General features: G+C 42.2%; 1 protein-coding gene across 1 annotated transcript in view; it reads left to right on the top strand.

Annotated features, from left to right (window-relative positions):
• The window catches only part of man1a1 (mannosidase, alpha, class 1A, member 1), a 158,132-nt gene that overhangs the window by 55,295 nt on the left and 83,362 nt on the right, over positions 1-19,475 (top strand). The window contains exons 3-4 of the mRNA XM_020455609.2: positions 8,563-8,678; positions 17,835-17,915. Of these exons, the coding sequence (XP_020311198.1) occupies positions 8,563-8,678; positions 17,835-17,915 (197 nt within the window). The remainder of the gene's footprint in view (positions 1-8,562; positions 8,679-17,834; positions 17,916-19,475) is intronic.

Consider the following 19,475-nt stretch of genomic DNA (forward strand, 5'->3'; position numbering starts at 1 on the left):
GGTCGAGAGCTTCAAGTTCCTCGGTGTCCACTAGTGGTTCACGGGTCAGCTGTTTGCTCACCCACCCACTATTGCTAATAACCCATCCGCAACCGGCCAACTATATGTGATTAAGTGAAAAAGAGGCCCTCTCCCGACCCTAACCCGCTAATATAGAACATGGGCTGTAGGCTACAGTCAGCGATGACAGTGTGATTATCATTTTTTGGGACGGGGGGTGCAGTATTTTTTTGGGGGTTGTGTACATTTATAGAATGGGTATCTAGAGGAAAATGGGGGGAGGGTCGTGCTTTTTAAATTTCAGTTAAAGGGAGGGTTTAGTATTTGTTCAATATAGGCCAGGGGTGGGTCATGTAATTTTTAACTGATGAAAGTTAAATATTTCTCTGTTTTAGAATGAGTTGCTTATTAGGCTATATCTCGATGTGTGCCCGATGCCACGCCTCATGACTGATTCGCTGCTGAGCACACTGTCAAGTATAGTCTATTTAGTGTGATCTCAAACAATTGATTCATAGGCTATAGGCTACAGAAGCGCATGCTCGGGAGAAGCACAGTGCAAAGTTATTTTTCAAAGAAAATGTTCTTCCTTTCTGAATCTCTTGTGCTGCTGGGGATGGTGTAAATAAAACTAAGCTGCATTACAAATGGCAATGGATATTTCAACCCTGAGTCCTGGCCTGCTCTGTTTGTGCTGATCAAAACTTTTTTGTGTTACCTGCCCAATGCTGTGCTGTGTAGGCTTACAGAGTCAATGAATTCTTCCCCCAATTTCTTTTGATAAGGCCTATTCCCCCAAATTCTATATCTTGCGTGCAGACTAGCCCATGTTCAGTTTGAGAAGGAGAGTTTGTTTTTATTCAAATCAATTATAGTAATAGCAATGTTTCTTACCCATGATGTATTTATCGGAGTAATTGACCTATGTATGTACTGCATTCTATACTATACTACTGTATCTTATTCTATGCCACTCTGAGATTGCTCGTCCACATATTTATATATTCTTAACTCCATTCCTTTACTTAGATTTGTGTGTATTGGGTATATGTTGTGAAATTGTTAGATAGTGCTGCACTGTTGGAACTATAAGCAAAAGCATTTTGCTACACCCGCAATAACATCTGCTAAACACGTGTATGTGAGCAATAAAATTAGATTAGATTTGTTTCGTGTAACTTACATTGTGGTGCTGAAACTTTAAGCAGCAGCCACAGCAGAATCAATTGGAAAATGACAGCTCATTGGGCTGAAAGTAGACTTAGATTTGAGTTGGCATAATTCATTTCAACAATCTTCATTTTAATTAGACTTTACTAACAATGAGGGCTTTGTGTTGGAGCCTATTTCTTCCTATTTAAGAAATAAGAGGTATGCCTACCTGTTTAACAGACAAAATTAGGCTATAGGCTGCTATATCTATAGATTTTGTCTGCCAATTCCTCCACCATGCACTCTTTAAATATCCTACCTCCATGTCAGTGAAGGGCTGTTGAGTTAAAACCAAGACTCAAATTGAGGGGTTGTGCTATAGGCTTACCTTTTTATAATTAAACACAGGCATACCCATTGTTGGCTTAAGAATTTGAAAAAAATAAACGATCCGATTCTATAAAGTGATCTATAACAGCTGGGAAAGACGTGAAGTTGATGCGTGCGTGATGTTATTGGTTCATTTCTACGATATTCATAGGCTGATAAGTAATCTTGCTTGGGAAGTAATCTAATTCACTATCAATTGATTAAGCTATTCACTTTCTGTACAATAGAAGATATTTAAACCCAAGACAGCTTTTCGGGAAACACTTGTGACCTTCTCTCGTTGGGTTAAGCCACGGAAGAAGAGTAGCCAGCTTACATTTTTCTGCGTTGGTAGGCCTATTCTGTCTGCGGTGGTAATGTAGGCCTAACTTTTGAAAGTACCATACTCAGATTCCTAATGACGTCTCAGATATATAAAAAAATATTTGCAATAGGGCTAACCTCAATTATTAGACTGGTCGATAGGCTATTGGTCGACCACGTTTTTTTTTCTTCCAGTAACAAATGTATGTATTTTTATGGAGCAGGAGACACCGGTCTTATTCACATCCATTGCGGAGGCTGAGACTAATCCATTGCGGATGCCACAGAATGGCACAGTTCAAGAAGGGGGAGTGTGGCTGCACAATGTACTTCTCCCTCCAGAATGCGCTTTCTCCCTCCAATTTGTGCACATTCATTGTTTTCATAACTTCATTGTGTGAATTGTTTGCATTTGACATTGTTAGTGTCTATCAATTCCCCATTACATTTACCGTTAATTCCAAAAATGTCTAATCTACAATGTTTGTTTGCAAACAGGGGAAGTTTTGTTGCCAGCAAGAGACACTGATTTGGCTTTGGAGATATAAGATGAACAAATAGGCCTAGCTCTGTCCATTCTTAGCCTGTCATTTCGGTAATTTGTGTGGAATTAAAAAAGATTCCAACAAATGTAAAATGTAGCTTAAACCCTATTTTACATCATATAAGGTGTTTGTGTTGTGCACACCATCGGTTGAAACTCAACTTGCTATTGAATACAGGGATTTTGGCTGATAAATGTGTAAAACATTTTTTAAATTGAAACGTTCAAATGATACCACAAAAATGGTTGTAGATCCACACTTCAGAGACTATTGACTTGAATGGGAATATCTATTTTAAATGATACTGTCCATCCTCCATAGAAAAACTCATAGAAATATAGATAATAGAATAAACATGACCATTTAAGTTGACATTTGGTTGTCATTGTGATAGCAATTAGAAGGAAAAATGTCAAATTTCAATGATGTACCAGCTAAATTTATTGATCTGAATGGATAGGTCCATTCTATGGATTCTGTTTCCATGATCGAAATGACACCCACCCTCTATTCAAGAGTATGTTGTGTCTCAACCGACGTCGGGTCGGGCACAGTACAAAAACCTCTGGATGTGAAATACGGTCTAAGTTACAACATATTTGATTATGAAAAAACCCTGGCGTTTAAACGGCTTTAAATCATTTACGTTAAAGGTTAAATTACAAGCTTTTAAATAATATCAAACTCAACTGTTTATCTTTTCCAGGGATGAAGTCATGGATGTTTCATTGTATGGTGTAATTGGGATGATATGCGCATTAGGTGTTCCATCTCCATATTTGGAATGGATGGTGTAATTTAGCCTGGGCCTCCCCTGGGCTAACCCTGCAGTGTGGTGTGTGTGTGTGTGTGTGTGTGTGTGTGTGGTCCCCTCAGTCACTGGGCTGATGGAGCTAGATGATGCTGGAATTGGGAGGGGTATACAGGGGTTGTAGCAGAGAGGGAATCCATCACCCACTAAGGTGGGATCTGCGGATCTGCATGGCCCTGCATCAGACCCCCTTGTCACAACCACAACCTTCGTTAGACCACTGGAGCACTACGTCTCCTTACACACTGATTTATGACCTACTCTGTCCTCTCCTCATACCCAGGCCCCTGATACTCAGTCTCAGTTTACCCACACACACACCCTCCCTCTGATTTCTTACTATTCTATCTTTCCGGCTCCCATGCCTGAAGAAACCAAACAAGCTCATATTTTTGAGATGCAAATCTGCTATGTCTTACTATTTATTTATTTATTTTTCTGATTGGATTTTGGACACAGTGCATTGACCCCTTCCCCTTTCCAAGTTACAGCCTTATTCTAAAATGTATTAAATCTTCTTCTTTTAAAAAATCTCATCAATATACACACAATACCACATAATGACAAAGTGAAAACCGTTTTTTTAGAAATGTTAGCAAATGTATAAAAAATAAGAAATTGACTTTTTTTTCTCAATTTTGAGTCCCTTTGCCTTGAGACTCAAAATTGAGCTCAGGTGTATCCTATTTTCATTGATCATCCTTGAGGTGTTTCTAAAACTTGGAGTCCAACTCATGAGGTCGAAGGAATTGTCCGTAGAGCACCGCGACAGGATTGTGTCAAGGCACAGATCTGGGGAAGGATGCCAGCATTGAAGGTCCCGAAGAACACTGGCCTCCATCGTTATTAAATGGAAGAAGTTTGGAACCACCAAAACTCCTAGATCTAGCCACCTGGCCAACATGAGCAATCGGGGGGGGGAGGGCCTTTGTCAGGGAGTTGACCAAGAACCCGATTGTCACTCTGACAGAGTTCCATAGTTCCTCTGTGGAGATGGGAGAACCTTGCAGAAGGACAACCATCTCTACAACACTCCACCAATCAGGCCTTTATGCTAGAGTGGCCAGACGGAAGCCACTCTGCAGTAAAAGGCACATGACAGCCCACTTGAAGTTTGCCAAAAGGCTCCTAAACGACTGACCATGAGAAACAAGATTCTTTGGTTTGATGAAACTTGGCACCATCACTAAGGTGAAGAATGGTGGTGGCAGCTTCATGCTTTGGGGATGATTTTCAGCGGCAGGGACTGGGAGACTAGTCAGGATCAAGGGAAAGATGAACAGAGCAAAGTACAGACAGATCCTTGATGAAAACCTGCTCAGGACCGCAGACTGGGGCGACGGTTCACCTTCCAACAGGACAACGACCCTAAGCACACAGCCCAGACAATGCAGGAGTGGCTTCGGGACAAGTCTCCGAATGTCCTTGAGTGGCCCAGCCAGAGCCTGAACTTGAACCCGATTTGAACATCTCTGGAGAGACCTGCAAATAGTTGTTCAGCGACGCGGCCCACAGCTTGAGAGGATCTTATAAGCTTATAGTGTCATACCCCAAAAGACTTGAGGCTGTAATCACAGCCAAAGGAGCTTCAACGAAGTACAGAGTAAAGGGTCTGAATACTTTTGTAAATGTAATATTTCTGTTTATTTTTAATAAATTAGCAAAACATTCTAAAAACCTGTTTGTTGTCGTTATGGGGTATTTTGTTTTAGATTGATGAGGGGAAAAACAATTGTTTCCATTTTAAATTAAGGCTGTAATGTTAAAGTCAAGGCGTCTGGATATTTTCCAATTGCACTGTAGTACTGTTTTGCTATTGAACAATGTTGCCTTTGGTTGGGATAGGTCACTTTCACCCAAATGGTATAATTCCACCTTTTGATCTAGATTTCTCTAACTTCCTTTGAATGGTTTATGTTTGTATTGTGGGTAACTGAAAGACAAAGGAGAGAACCAAAATATAACTGCTCTAAAGCTCACTACATGATTATCTAATCTAACAACTCTAACATATGTAGGCCTACCTTCGCTGTCACAACAAACTTCCAATGGTTTACTCTCCAACTTCCTATTTCTGTATTAAGGAAACCACCATGTCCTCCCCAAGATGAATAACCGAATGTGTCACATAGCTGCAGAGCAGGTTTGACTAGACATTTGGGCTAGTTGCCACAGGCATATTTACATAATAAACCAAGTTGCCCCAGGTTCTGATGTTTTCTAAAATAGGCCTCAATGAGGTGGTGACGACATCCTCCCTCAGAACAATGAACGATGTCACTGTGTGTATGGGTTTGATATTCTGAGCCCACTTTTACGTGAAGGTTGTTTTTGTCCAAACAATGCATCGTCTGACAACGCCTCTAAGGCTCTCAGCCCCATGAGATTCAATTTTCCACCATTTGTGCTGTTCCCTGCTAATGATGTGAGAACTCTATTAGCGAGTGTCATCAGTCAATGAGATTGCTCAAGAGTCTGCTCCAAAGAGGAGCTCCTTTCTAAAGTATGAGATATGAAGAGCGAGCGAGTGAGAGAGAACAGGGGATAAATTAAAGCTCTTAGACACGAGAGCTGCCGTCCCATGAATGTTGCTCACGCATATATCACCAGGCTCTTATGCACTGGGGAAATGTATTTAGCCTGTTCATGGGCCGGCCGTTGGACTTAAAGAGATACTTTGGGATTTTGGCAATGGTGCCCTTTGTCTACTTCCCCAGAGTCAGATAAACTCGTTTGTCTCTCTGTCCAGTATGAAGGATGTTAGAGGTAGTGTTTGTGAGCCAATGCTAACTATCGTTAGCACAATGAGTGGAAGTCTATAGGTACCGCTAGCATGCTAGTAGTTACTTCCAGTCATTGCGCTGACATAAAAAATGGTGTCCATGAGTTCATCTGACTCTGGGGATGTAGATAAAAGGGCAACATTGCCAAAATCCCAAAGTATCCCTTTAATTGATTTCCTCAGAAAAATGTTAAGTGATGTCCTCCTTGAGTCAATTCAGGATTTCTAAATGGAAACTTGGGAAAGTGTTCTTCCATCAAACGTTTTAAAATTACCAACTGGGATTCTCTATAAGAACTGATATCCAGGTCATCCTTATTTTTTTCAAAAGCCTTCACATGTTTTTCATTTACTCAAATCTATCATCTTACATTCAAAATTGACAAAGATCTCAAGAGCCCTTTATTATAAGACTAAAGGCTGCTTCATGACATGTCATAGAAATTCATTTTAATTGGAAGCTTAGAGTGAGAAGACTGTGTTTGATAGATCAGAGAAATCTGGCTTTGATATTCTGTGTTCTGCTTCTTCGAATTCAAGTCACTCCATGGCTTGCTGTACATTTGAGGTACATGCACACATAAACGCACGTGAAAACATTCTCAAGAACACAACACCTTTTCACACATTCATGCTCTGGCTTGTCCCAGTAATGGGATGAGGATGCCCCCCCTCTCCACTTCTCTTTGCCACTGTATTTTATAATGAGGGAAGCAGGCACGCACTCTAGCCACGGAGCAGGAAGGAAGCAGACAATGGGTGGCAGGCACAAAATGTCATTCCCTCATCTCTCTCACAGAGTCCAAATGGAGTGAGGGATTAATGAAAAACAGGAAAGGGAAAAGGATGCCAGGTGACAAAAGGATGGCCAGTGGAAACGTGTTTAGTCAAGCCTGCAGTGACCCTTGCTACTCTTCCTTTTTGTGTTGCACATTAACATTTGTTGACAGACAGGTGCAGGCAGGCCTACAGCACCCATTGTTAAGTTTCGGGGGTGTTCAATCTACATTAAAGCTTTTAGCTGTAATCCTACCCTTTTAAGGAAATAAAAACACCTTCAGTTACCACGACATTATCTTTTTTTTTCATTTGAAGAAAGCCATATAGGTGTAAGTGAATGGGAAAGTGCTTTAGTCGTGTTATTGAGTTTATTTTCGATAATGCTGCGGACTAAAAGCTTTGCTAAGTGTTTGTCTCTTTGACTGCCTGCCTGGCTGGTGCCTTTCCTCTTTGACCGCCTGCCTGGCTGGTGCCTTTCCTCTTTGACCGCCTGCCTGGCTGGTGTCTTTCTTCTTTTACCGCCTGCCTGGCTGGTGTCTTTCCTCTGACTGCCTGCCTGGCTGGTGCCTTTCCTCTTTGACTGCCTGCCTGGCTGGTGCCTTTCCTTTCATCCTCTCCTCCTTTTGAAAGTGTGACGTAAAGGAGGAGAAATATCGGCCCTCCAAGCGAGTGTGGAGAGTTGGCAGGGGCTGGGTTCTCCTAAGCGCTTGGTAAACCGAGCAAGTCGAATTTTCACTGGAGAATAAATTGCGTCTAGGCAACATTTCTCTATAGCTCAGTAATTTCATTAATCTTGTTGCTCTTATCTTAATGAAGCGGAAGAGGGTGTTTTTAGCTGCACAGGACCAAACTTATGGACACGGTACTCTGTCAACGGGGTATAATGTCATCTTTATTTTTTGTATTTTACCCACTTTTTCTCCCCAATTTTGTGATATCCAATTGTGATCTCATTACGATCTTGTCTCAACTCCCCGGCGGGCTTGGGTGAGGCAAAGGTCGAATCATGCGTCCTCCGGAACATGACCTGCCAAACCGAGCTTCTTAACACCCGCCCGCTTAACCCAGAAGCCAGCTGCACTAATGTGTCGGAGGAAACCCCGTACAACTGGTGACACAAGTCAGCGTGCATGCGTCCAACCCGCCACAAGGAGTCACTAGAGCGCGATTGGACAAGGACATCCCGGCCGGCCAAACCCTCTCCTAACCCGGACGATGGTGAGCCAATTATGCACCGCCTCATAGGTCTCCCTTTGGTTCTCCCGGCTGCGACATAGCCTAGGATCAAATCTGGGTCTGTAGTGATGCCTCTAGCACTGCAATGATGTGCCTTAGGCCGCTGCGCCACTCAGGAGGCTCGGTATAATGTCATCTGATAGGTAAGGTCTGGTGGCCAAGAGCCTTTCGAAAGCATCAGCCCACCGTGAAAAGACTCACGCTAATATGCTCACTCCTCTGTTCTGACTTTCTCTGCCACATCCTCCTCAACCAGGTAAAAACCTGACAGTATAGCCAAAGGTGCTCTGTCATATTTGTATTTGTTCATATGCATGACGTCTCACACTGAGATAAATGGAAGTTGCCTGAAGCAATATTCCACCGCAGCAGGAGATATGCCCCGCTCTTTGAATAAAACAGCACACTTAGAACTCCCAGCTGCCCTGGAGATTTTAACCTCCTCTGGTCTTAATGGTAGAAACCTGACTCTGACTGTGCTGTTTTTCTACCAATACAATATGTTGCTATGGGAGGAAAATAGGATACGAGTCCTCAAGGCTTTGTTTTGTTTGCCTTCCCAGGGAGCATAAAGGGAGCCACCATCGTGGATGCTCTGGACACCCTATACGTCATGGAGATGTATGAGGACTTTGAGATGGCCACAGAGTGGGTGGAGAAGAACCTGGACTTCAACGTGGTGAGTAGAACCAAATAACGTAGAACCCCATTTGTCTGCTAGCTAGTAGAACCATAGAACACCTTTGACTGCTAGCTAGTCAGCCACTGACAAGCTCAAGGTCAGGAGATCTAGAATCTGATTGGTTAGGCAAGCCCCACTGTAATCAGTAGGGAAAGAATACAGAGCCACCCAAGGCATTTTAATGCAGGAAAGCTGAACTCTGTCTTACATCATTTCTACCAGCAACGCTGCTGAGGTTTTTTTAATGCTTGAGTGTATCAGTTCAGCCAACCAACTTGACGAAACTGTGGGAAGCATTGGAGTCAACATGGGCCAGCATCCCTGTGGAACGCTTTCGACACCTTGAGTGCATGCCCGGACAAGTCAATATTAGGAAGGTGTTCTAAATGTTTTTGTACACTCTGTGTATGTTTTGATTTCTATGACATTCTAAGGTTTGTATCATTCACAACTAAATGTGTCAAATAACTCTTAAATCTAGCCAATAGGACCTGTTTCAAATGGTAACTTTTACGCTCAACATAGCCACATCAAATGCGCACTCTCTCTGGAATGGGAAAAATATCCTTTCTTTTATTCAGTTATGTTCAATTATATTATTCTTACAATAAAAACATATAAAATAATTGCACGGGACTTATAAAAAATATCTTTGTCTGCTAAGTGAACTAGACTCCTATTCTGTTCTTCTGACATACATTTTCTTCACATCATAATGTTTCTTTAGACCTGACCAAAATAATGGATTTATTGTGATGATGTATCTGAAATGGATTTGTTTGACTTGTTTTAATGTAGATGTTCCAAAGGCGTGCATCAGCATGCGTGGACGCCTGGAGATGCTAAACATATTTATGTTAATTAACGGTCAATTACTGTGAGACTGGCAGTCATTTGCATGACAATAACCAACTGACAAAATTTCATGACCGCCACAGCCCTAACTACCACGCACTCGCACATACTTACAACCCAAAATACACACATACACTCACTCACTCACTCACTACATACACTCACACGCACACACATGTATACTGACGCCACACACAGGCGCTTTCACACTCACCACATATGCTGCTGCTACTGTCTTATCTATCCTGTTGCCTAGTACCTTTACCCCTGCCTATATATACAGTACATAGCAACCTCAATGACCTCGTACCCCTGCACATCGACACGGTACTGATACTCCCTGTACGTAGCCATGTTAATTTTTATTCGTTATTCACTGTGTATTTATGCCTTGTCTCTTTCTATTTATTTATTTCTTTTTCTTATCTTTAACTCTGCATTGACGGAAAAGGACCCATAAGTAAGCATTTCATTGTTAGTCTACACCTGTTGTTTACGAAGGAAGTGACGCATAAGATTTAGTTGGATTTGACTCCAGGTAATTGAGCCCTGAAGTGCTCTGTGTAACGTCCGGGGTGTAGTGGGGGAGAAGTCAGGCGCAGGAAGCAGAGAGTTCAGGGTAGTGCTATACTTTTTAATGGACGAAAACGGTGAACATACGCCAACCCCACGAAACACAGGGCGCACACCAAAACAAATGCCCCAAACACGGGGGACTTAAACAGTCCAGCAAAACCCAAGAAAATGGGAAAACCGTGACACACAGACGTGTACACATGTACACCAAACAATCCCGCACAACCAAACAATCCCGCTGGTAAATAAAGCCCAACCAATCAACCTAAAACACTAACAGGTGAAACCAAAAAACAGAAAGGGGAAAAAAGGGATCAGTGGCAGCTAGTAGGCCGGTAACGACGACCGTCGAGTGCCACCCGAACGGGAAGGGGAGCCACCTTCGGTAGGAGTCGTGACACTCTGTTTAACACGAGAAGAGCCAAGTTAGAGCAGTTTGACTAAAAATGAATAAAACATTGAAATATCTGTGCCATGTTTAAAGTCATGCCCTCCTCTGTCCTGGACTTCTCTTAAATATGTCTATTTAACACACGTATGTTTGAATTTCAAATCCTCCTACAGAGTCGCAGGTAAGACATTTTTATTTCTATATAGTATCACACAGATTTAGAGGTTTCCAAAACACCTAACATTGCCAATGAACAATGAGCCACTTTCATAAGTTCTACACTTGAGCATGAGGCAACAGCCTAAAATAATCTCCTAAAAATGATATATATATTGAGGGATAGAAAGATTTTTTTCCTATTCTAACGTTACCCAATACCTTCATTAACACAACCAAAATATAATTTTTCTGATAGCATATGAAATGTATTCATTAGAATGTTGGATTTAAAATTACTCATTTTGTCTAGAAGGGATGGGTCCCTCAAGGCCTTTCTAGTGTTAGACAGAACAGGTACAGTACTCACCTGGAAGGAACCACCGTGTCTGTCTGTGGAAGTGGACTGAATGAAGTCATCTTAATTCCACTGTTCGGGGTAGGGAAAGGATAATTTTTTTCTAATCAGTCAATATGGACCTGACTCATCAGGTTGAAGGTAATGTGCTTTAGGAGTGAGGACTTTGTGTCTGTCAGATAGAACATATTGCCTTCCTCAAGCCTTTCACTCTCACAGAGAAAAGGATATTCATTGACAGTTTTTCCCTCCAGACTATGCATAGGAAACAAATTACTCCCAAACACTGAGATGGAAGAGATGTATAAACCAGTTTGAAAAGGCTTTGTCTCAAACATGGCCACAAGATATATACAAGACCTTTGCAATCTAATGTGATGGTGCTCAATAATGCACAAACACACAGTGGAATAATGCAACAAACCAACCCCCCAGTCTATTGGACTGCAATAATTAGGATTTGCATTGTGGTCCACACCTGCACCACTCTCATGCTTTTAACCACTCAGTTTTTTTGCATCTATTCTTAGCTCAGCATGTTTCTCTCCATTGTCATGCCTCAATAATTTGACTTCTCTGCAAGTTTTTCTTTTCTTTCTTAAATGTTGTTTTCAAGTCATGGTTCCTTTTACAGCTTTAAAAGGAATGTCCCACTTGAGAGAATGTCAAACTGCAGTTTGGGCAATTTTTGGATGTGAACTACTGAACCATTACTTAGCCCTGTAATGCAGTTTCTATGATCAATTGAATGCCAGAGGTGAGGAAGGTTATAGCTAAAAGAAATGTGATGGCTCATCAAGGGAAAATTGTCTAACCTTTCCTCTTTTCACCGTTGTTAACCCTAGTTGCTGTGTGAAATGAACTAGCATGGATTATTGAAGGGGTGGTGATGGAGCTGAAGAATTTAGCTGAGGGAGTTGGAGTGGAAACGGTGAAGAAGAAAAACACCTTCAGTCTTTTTACTTTGATGTTTCCTCTGCCTTAGACCCTGCCCATGTTATGGAACCAGATTCATTATTTATTCCCCTGGGAGAACCAACTCGTTAAGAAGCACTAAATTCTTGTCCACCCTTATTTTTTTTTCCAAATGCGGGAGAGAGAGAGCGGAAAAAACCATTAGTGATCAGACGCATTCATGAAGTGTATTAACAAACTTTTAATTGAAAGGCATTGACTTCGCTGCCCTCGAGCAATTCCAACAATAAAGGAGCTCACAAAAGCCCTGGTGGATTGGGCATTAATATTCACTTTGTCTCCTGAATACAGAATATCTATTTCAAAGATAAATACAACCCCCTCTTCCATCTCCTTCTCTTCCTACATTGTCTTAACATGGATGGAGCGGTCTGTGGTTTTCCATTTGGCCCCAACCTCTGTCATGTTCCTCCATACCGCCTCACTGTCATAATAGTGAGGGGCCACGACTGGAATACTGAGAGACAGGAGCATACCACTGCATTTCCTGATGCCTCTGTACAATACAGATCCACTGGAACAGCAGAGACGTCTCGGAGTCTGTTTGAATGTTCAGGTTTCAAGACAAGGCAGTGGGGATACCGGATTTACGCTTGTCTTAAATATCGAGCCAATTGATTGACCCAGACTATTTGCATTGCCGACCCCCCTCCCCACCAGCTCCTCCCTGCCTGTGTGTCTGTCTACCTGAGCATGACCGGTAGACAGACACATAGGGTCAGAACAAAAACAGGTCTGGTCATAGTAAACAGCGTGGACTATAATGGCCAGGCACGATTTCTCTTTTGTTTCCCACTCAGTTCTGCTGGGAAGAGGTGTAGAGCAAGCGCCCATTTTTATTTGCTTCTGCCTTGTGCCCGCCTGCAATCTTTCATCTGGTGAGCTGTGTGTTGTGGGCTGCTGTGAAAGGCAAGGCCAGTACATGAACAAAGGCAATGGCTGTATGTATTATGGAAGGGCCCCGGCTCCACTGTCAGCCCGCAGGCAGGAGCTGTGTAATGGACTGCACAGCCTTGCTGGACATCAGCCTGCAAGATAACCTTTCAGAGGCTGGAACAAAGAGACATTTTCTAGCCAGAGGTTTGAGGGAGCCCCCCCCCCCCCCCCCCCGCGCCTTTTTGTACAAACACACGCACACCTACACACACTCACACACTAAAGCACGTCATCAGAGGATGAATTTCTAAGGGTCCTCTGACAGATGATCCACAGATGTGGCAGTATGTTATTGTGTAGCAGTGTAGGCCAGGCTTAGAAAGAGCATTCGTGCATCATCTCCAGGAGTCAGTTGTCACTGCTGCTCTTTGTGTCTACACAGGGGCTTCCTTGAGATGATTTTACTGTCAGGGAGTATTATTGTGGTTGTCATTCACTAACATTCCTCTCAACGTTGTGATGGGATGGAGCTCAGCTAACTGTAGCCTCCGCTCTAGAACCTCTACACAACGTTCTGCAATTCCATTTTTCCATCTGACTTCTCAATCCCATCTCAAAGTCATTTCCCCAGTACTCTGATTATTCGGTTGAATTGGAGCTTATTCATTGAAGATGTCCCTTGATTTGACCTGACTAAAGGTTTGAGTAGGTCAGGAGGCTGAGGGCTGTGGTTCGGTCTGACACCATGAGCCCATGCTGGATGGGCCTTGCCTTATTTTAGCGTCCTATTAATAGCAACGCACATGCCCCACCCACCTGAGGATCTGTCTTTTTCAGCCATTGAGGGGTGCGAAAGCCACTTAAATCTCGTTGGATTGATTGCTTTCATTTTACTCCTGTGACTCTTTCATAATCTTGCTTTTTGCCTGTCCCCCCCCCCCCCCCCCCCCGCTAACATTATGACCGCGGAAACGTTTGTAATGACCTGTCAAACACACCCCGGTAATGGCTGAAATGGTCTCAATGGAATACATTGTCTTGTTATTTAATCAGGGAAAACCCATCGAGACATGGGTCTCATTTACAATGGTGCCCTGAGGACAACAATACAACAAATTGATCTCATTAGTCATTCAACATTAAAGTCCTAAACTGCCATAGAGGCACCAGTTGGTCAAGATGTAGGGAGTTTTGTAGACTATTCCAAAAATGGGGGGCACTAAAATTGAAGATTTACCTAGATCGATACATACTAGTGGAACTTCGAAAGTTAACCGTTTCTGTGAACGGGGTTGGTGTCGTATTTGTTTTATTTTAACAGTGAGGTAGGTAGGAAGCTTGTGTAGTAAAGCTATGTAAACAAAATGGGAGTAATGAAGTCTACACAACTAATCAGGATCAGCAAACATTTTGATACAGGATGCAGTGATGCATATTAAAACTGTCACCTGTGATAAAGCAAAGGGCACTATGGTAGACTGCATCAAAAGGTTTAGGAGTGGTGGCTGCTGAATTCCCATAAATGGTGTCACCAAAGTCAAACTAGCAGGGAAGTTGACTACAATCTTCTTCCTGCTGTTTAGGGAAGGACCCGATCTAGTTCTATAAAATAAGCCTCCTTTAAATCTCAGCTTCTTAATTAGCGCATCCGTATGTTTTGTAAGTCACATTTTTGTCCATCCAAAAGCCAAGATATTTATAGGCGGAAACCTGCCCGATGAAAGAGCTATCCAATGCAGAAATGTGTATAACCATCTGAAATACTTATACGAGAATTATAAAACAGCATCATTTAGTTTTTCCCCAATTTAAGCACCAATTTTTTTAATAGTCATGAACTTTCTCCAAGGTGACAAAATCAGATTGCAGCTCCAATATAGCCTGGTCAGTCATATGGGCAATGGGGTACATAAGTGTCATCAGCATACAGCTGAATGTTACAGGTTTATGCAGATAGACCAATACTCTTTATATAAAGAGGAAAGGTCCCAAAGTCAACCCATGTGGGAGACCTTTTAGTAATATCGAGGTGATTTGACACCATCAGAAAGCACACATTGTTTCCTGTCTGACAGTTGCAAGACACCTGGTCAAGCCTAATTTCTGACAACCTTTGAGTAGGGAGTGGTTGAGGGAGACTAATCAGGATCTCGTGAAAGATGAACGGAGCAAAGTGATTAAAACCTGCTCCAGAGCAAGGTTCACCTTTCAACAGAACCACGACCCTCAGCACACAGCCAAGATAACGCAGGAGTGGCTTCGGGGACAAGTCTCTGAATGTCCTTGAGTGGCCCAAACAGAGCCTGTTCTTGAACCCGATCGAACATCTCTGGAGAGACCTGGAATCAGCTGTGCAGCGATGCTCCCCATCCAACCTGACAGAGCTTGAGGGGATCTGCAGAGAAGAGCTATCCAAATACAGGTGTGCCAAGCTTATAGAGTCACACCAAGAAGACTTGAGGCTGTAATCGCTGCCAAAGGTGCAGCGATTACAGCAAAGTACTGATTAAAGGGTCGGAATACTTATGTAAATGGAATATTACATTTTTTTATTATAAATTTGCAAAAATTCAAAACCTATTATTTCTTATTGTTGCGTTGTCGAAGGAACCTGCAAGTAAGTATTTCGTTGGACGATGTATACAATGTGTATCCCGTACTTACAACTTGAAAGACTTTGCATTTTTTTACTAAAACAGCAGCGGGAGAACGTCATACATTAGGGAATTCAGCAATGTCTCACCCCACGATAACATGTGAGAGACTGCTCTGTGTTTTGATGTAAATATTAATGTAAATTCAAATTGTGCAACCTGTAACATCTGGTCTGAATACATTGAGGCTGTCGTCAGTTTACGTTATTTCGGCGCTCTAGAGTTGACCCCTTTTACGGAATTCCCACCATTTTAATGTCTACAATACGTAATCACATTTAATCTCATTAGTATCCACAAAACATATTTGCTCTAATGCCACTTTATTTTCTAACCCTGGAAGTATGTGCAATTGAACACTGAGTGCAGTGCAGAAGACGCTCAATGAAATCCTCTTGACGCTTTGGCCTCACTGAAGTTCTTGACTGAAGGACAGAACAGCCCTGTGATGTCTTGATGTGGGTGAGGAGACAGGGCCTCGTGATAATGGCTGTCCTCAGAACAGAAGTAATCCTCTCTGAGAGGAAAACACCTACGTTACAGTACCTAGCTAGTAGCTACAGCAGTGTCCTCAGGATACCTCAGAGTTGAACCCCTTCTCAACAGTTAATAAGGTGTGCCAAGTCCTCCTGTCCACAATCAGGCCAAAAAACAGTACATTACCATGAATACAAAATGCTTTACTCATTTGAACAACTGCCATCTGTCATAATTTGAAGTCATTAACACACCATTGATAATGCTAGCAGAAATATTACCAATTTGGATTTCACAGTCTGCAGGTTTGCAGGACTAAATACGTTTATTTTAATTATAAGTTCATTTAACGCCGGGCCGTCAGACTATCTTGGATTGCCTGCCTGCCGCACGTTCTCTACTATTAAATAATAGAACTGTATCTCTCTGGGAAAGATTAGTTTACTCATGTAGAAATTGTTAGTGAAATACAAAGAGTCAAAGTGCAGAGAAGCCTTCGTATTGAGAACATCTATGGAAAAAAAGACATATAAACAAATGTTTATTCCCTCATCTGCCATTTGTCCCTTACAAATAGTCTACAAGAAACAAAAGCCAAAGTTGAACATTTCCCTCTCAAATATAAAATAATTGCTTATATTTGGAAATGAGGACACAAACAAAAAAGTATTGGCTACTGATATTTACTTGTTATTTGGTATAATTACAAAGCGTTGTCACTGAAACCATAATGAGGTTATTTGTAGCCCACCACCACCACCATTACCAGGAAGAAATGTTTCTCATTAAGTTAAATCCCGTGCAATAATGGACAATGCCCCCCCCCCCCCCCCCCCCATGCACAGTTTTTAAAATGTGGTCCACTCAAAGTACAGGCAATAACAAACTTTTCCTCTCACTAAAACCTCAAGAAATATGCACATAGTAATATTAGATTAACATAAATATTTTAAGACCACTCTACATTATCTACCATTTTGATCTATCATATAAAGCAAAGGGCTTGAGGTTAGGATGAGGTTATCAAAACCATTTATCAGTACTAAAAGTACTGTAGGCCTCTAGGACTTTATTCTGGATGAATGGGCTCCACATGCTTCTTTTCAGAGTAATGAAAATCTACATGAGGAATGGATATGGGTAATAAGTCTGGCTATAATAATGGAGAAAACAAAGCCTGGGGCCCTTCAGGAGGGAAATGGGCTGAGTGCAGATCTGTGTTTTGGCCTGATGGGATTGTCAGGAAGCCATCTCATCACCTCTTCTTATTGGTTCATGTTTGTTGGTGGTGACTCATGCTTCCTAGCTTGACCTTAAGATGAAATGACACTTATATTGCAGGGTGGCTATTTTCTCAATTATAGATACCTTTTTCCAGAGTTGGTTAGGCTTGGCGCTGTGCGAGTTCCGTGGAAGTCCATTCTCTGACAGCCCCTGCTCTCTCTGTTTATCTGTCTTTACCATGGGAATACATTAGTGGATCACATTCATCTCAATGGAAATGGTCAAATGTTTGTTGTAGTATTAAGTGGTTTACTCAGAGGTCTTCTCTGAGTTATGGAGGCGTGGCCAAAGGGTTTTGATACCTCAGAGTGTCTTCAGGTGTAGCCCACAGTGCTGTCTGTCTGTCGGCCTTTACATTCGGTGGGTGTGATGTGAGGATATTCCTGCCAGCTGCTACATGGTGACTCAGCAGGTTGAATACTCCTAATCATGAATCCTTTGTCTCTCTCTCTCTCTGCTCCCATCCATCCATCTCTCTGCTCCCATCCATCCATCTCGCTCTCTCTCCATCCCTCTATCTCTCTCACTGTATTTGTTTGTTCTCCCTGCAGAATGCTGAGGTCTCAGTCTTTGAAGTGAACATCCGGTTTGTCGGAGGACTGCTCTCCGCCTATTACCTCTCCGGCAAAGAGGTAGGTACCTAACTGTGAAAATGCTGATTCTGCTGCCCAGAACTCTGAACGCTACAACTGGACAAGATCTGATGCATGTGATGAGGAGAAGAGGACCTAGTTCATTCCATTTGACCCCAGTTTGATAGAGACCATGTTAGCTGAGATAATTACATAGAGGTAGTCGCCAATAGTTGAACAACCATTTCGCCTCAGTTTAGAGTGATGCGAGGTGTTAAATAATCTTATTGCAGCCATGTTGGAACAGTGTTGTTCCAAAGTTGCTGAACGTTGAACTGTGAAAGAGAGGTGAACGCTTTACTGCCCGCCAATCTCTTGAGTGCAGGGCAGTCCTTCAGGGAGATGTAGAGCTATGAAAATATATCAGGGGTTTAGCTAATCTCTTCTGAGAGGAAGGCTCATTCTGCCTGCCAACTCTGGGATTTGTGTGGGACTGCAGTTCTCATGTTGTCAGGAAACTATCTCTTTGGGACCAAACTCATTTTCCCATTCAGCTGTTGTGAGTACTATCAGCCCTCTATTTCTCTTCATGCAGACAGAGCTTTTTAATGACCTGCTCTAATGACTGGCTTGAAGATAAGATAGTCATAGATACCACCAAATAGGCCAAAAAAATACCTGTTTAAAATCCAACCTGTTTTCTCAAAGTGCTTCTAATGACTCCTCCAGTTGAATTTTAGCAAGCAGGAGCAAGCAGAAGATCTATGCTTTTTATCTCCTCATTTCAGTAGGGTTTCAGGGAACTACTGAACCTTGGTTCCAAGCTAAGTGGCTCTCATTAACAGAAGGACAGTCGCAATACCAGAGTGGGAGGAATCCATTTAGAAGTTCAATGAGCTCAGCAAAGAAAGTCTCTTTAGAGTCTTTCCAAGTCTAAAGGGAATCAGAAAGGAACAGAAGCAAAAGGAGAAGCTGTTTCCTCTCAGCGTCACACCATTCACTGTGAACGCTCAGACTTATTATCAAGTCGAGGATTTACAGAGGCTGAAAACTCAGTTGGCGTTCTGAACGCAAATTAATTTGGCCTCTTACACATTTTCACCTGCAAGAGGTTTTGAATGAAATGGAGAGCATACTTCCCCGCACATGTTCCAGGACTGCGTTTACATTATGAAGCCATGCATCATTCTGAAGGATGCTGTTTATCAAACATTGCCAATTATTTCAGAGCGATTATCTCATTTAATATAATTTTCCTCCAATTAAGGTAAAACGGTAGGAAAGAGGTCCTCTTGAGTGTTTATGCAATTTGAATTACTGGAGAGTGAGGTTGACAGGAATGCTTTACCTTTTTAACACGATGCTTCTCGGAGTGCTCTTTGCTGACAAGACTCCAGAAGTAGCCAGGGTTTTGAGTGTGTTATTTTGCTACAGGAAGTGTCAAGAAGTTGTGCATGCCTTTGTCGTGCTTACCATCATTTTGTTCTGACACGCTGGGAGAGACACTGGGGGAATTTTTCATCACCGTACAGCATGCACTGTAAAAAATAAAATAAGCTGGCATATTGGATTGCTATGGAAATTCCCTGTATTAATGAATACAAAACAACATGGCAATGT

This window comes from Oncorhynchus kisutch, linkage group LG21 (assembly GCF_002021735.2).
Source record: "Oncorhynchus kisutch isolate 150728-3 linkage group LG21, Okis_V2, whole genome shotgun sequence".
Classification (NCBI taxonomy): domain Eukaryota; kingdom Metazoa; phylum Chordata; class Actinopteri; order Salmoniformes; family Salmonidae; genus Oncorhynchus; species Oncorhynchus kisutch.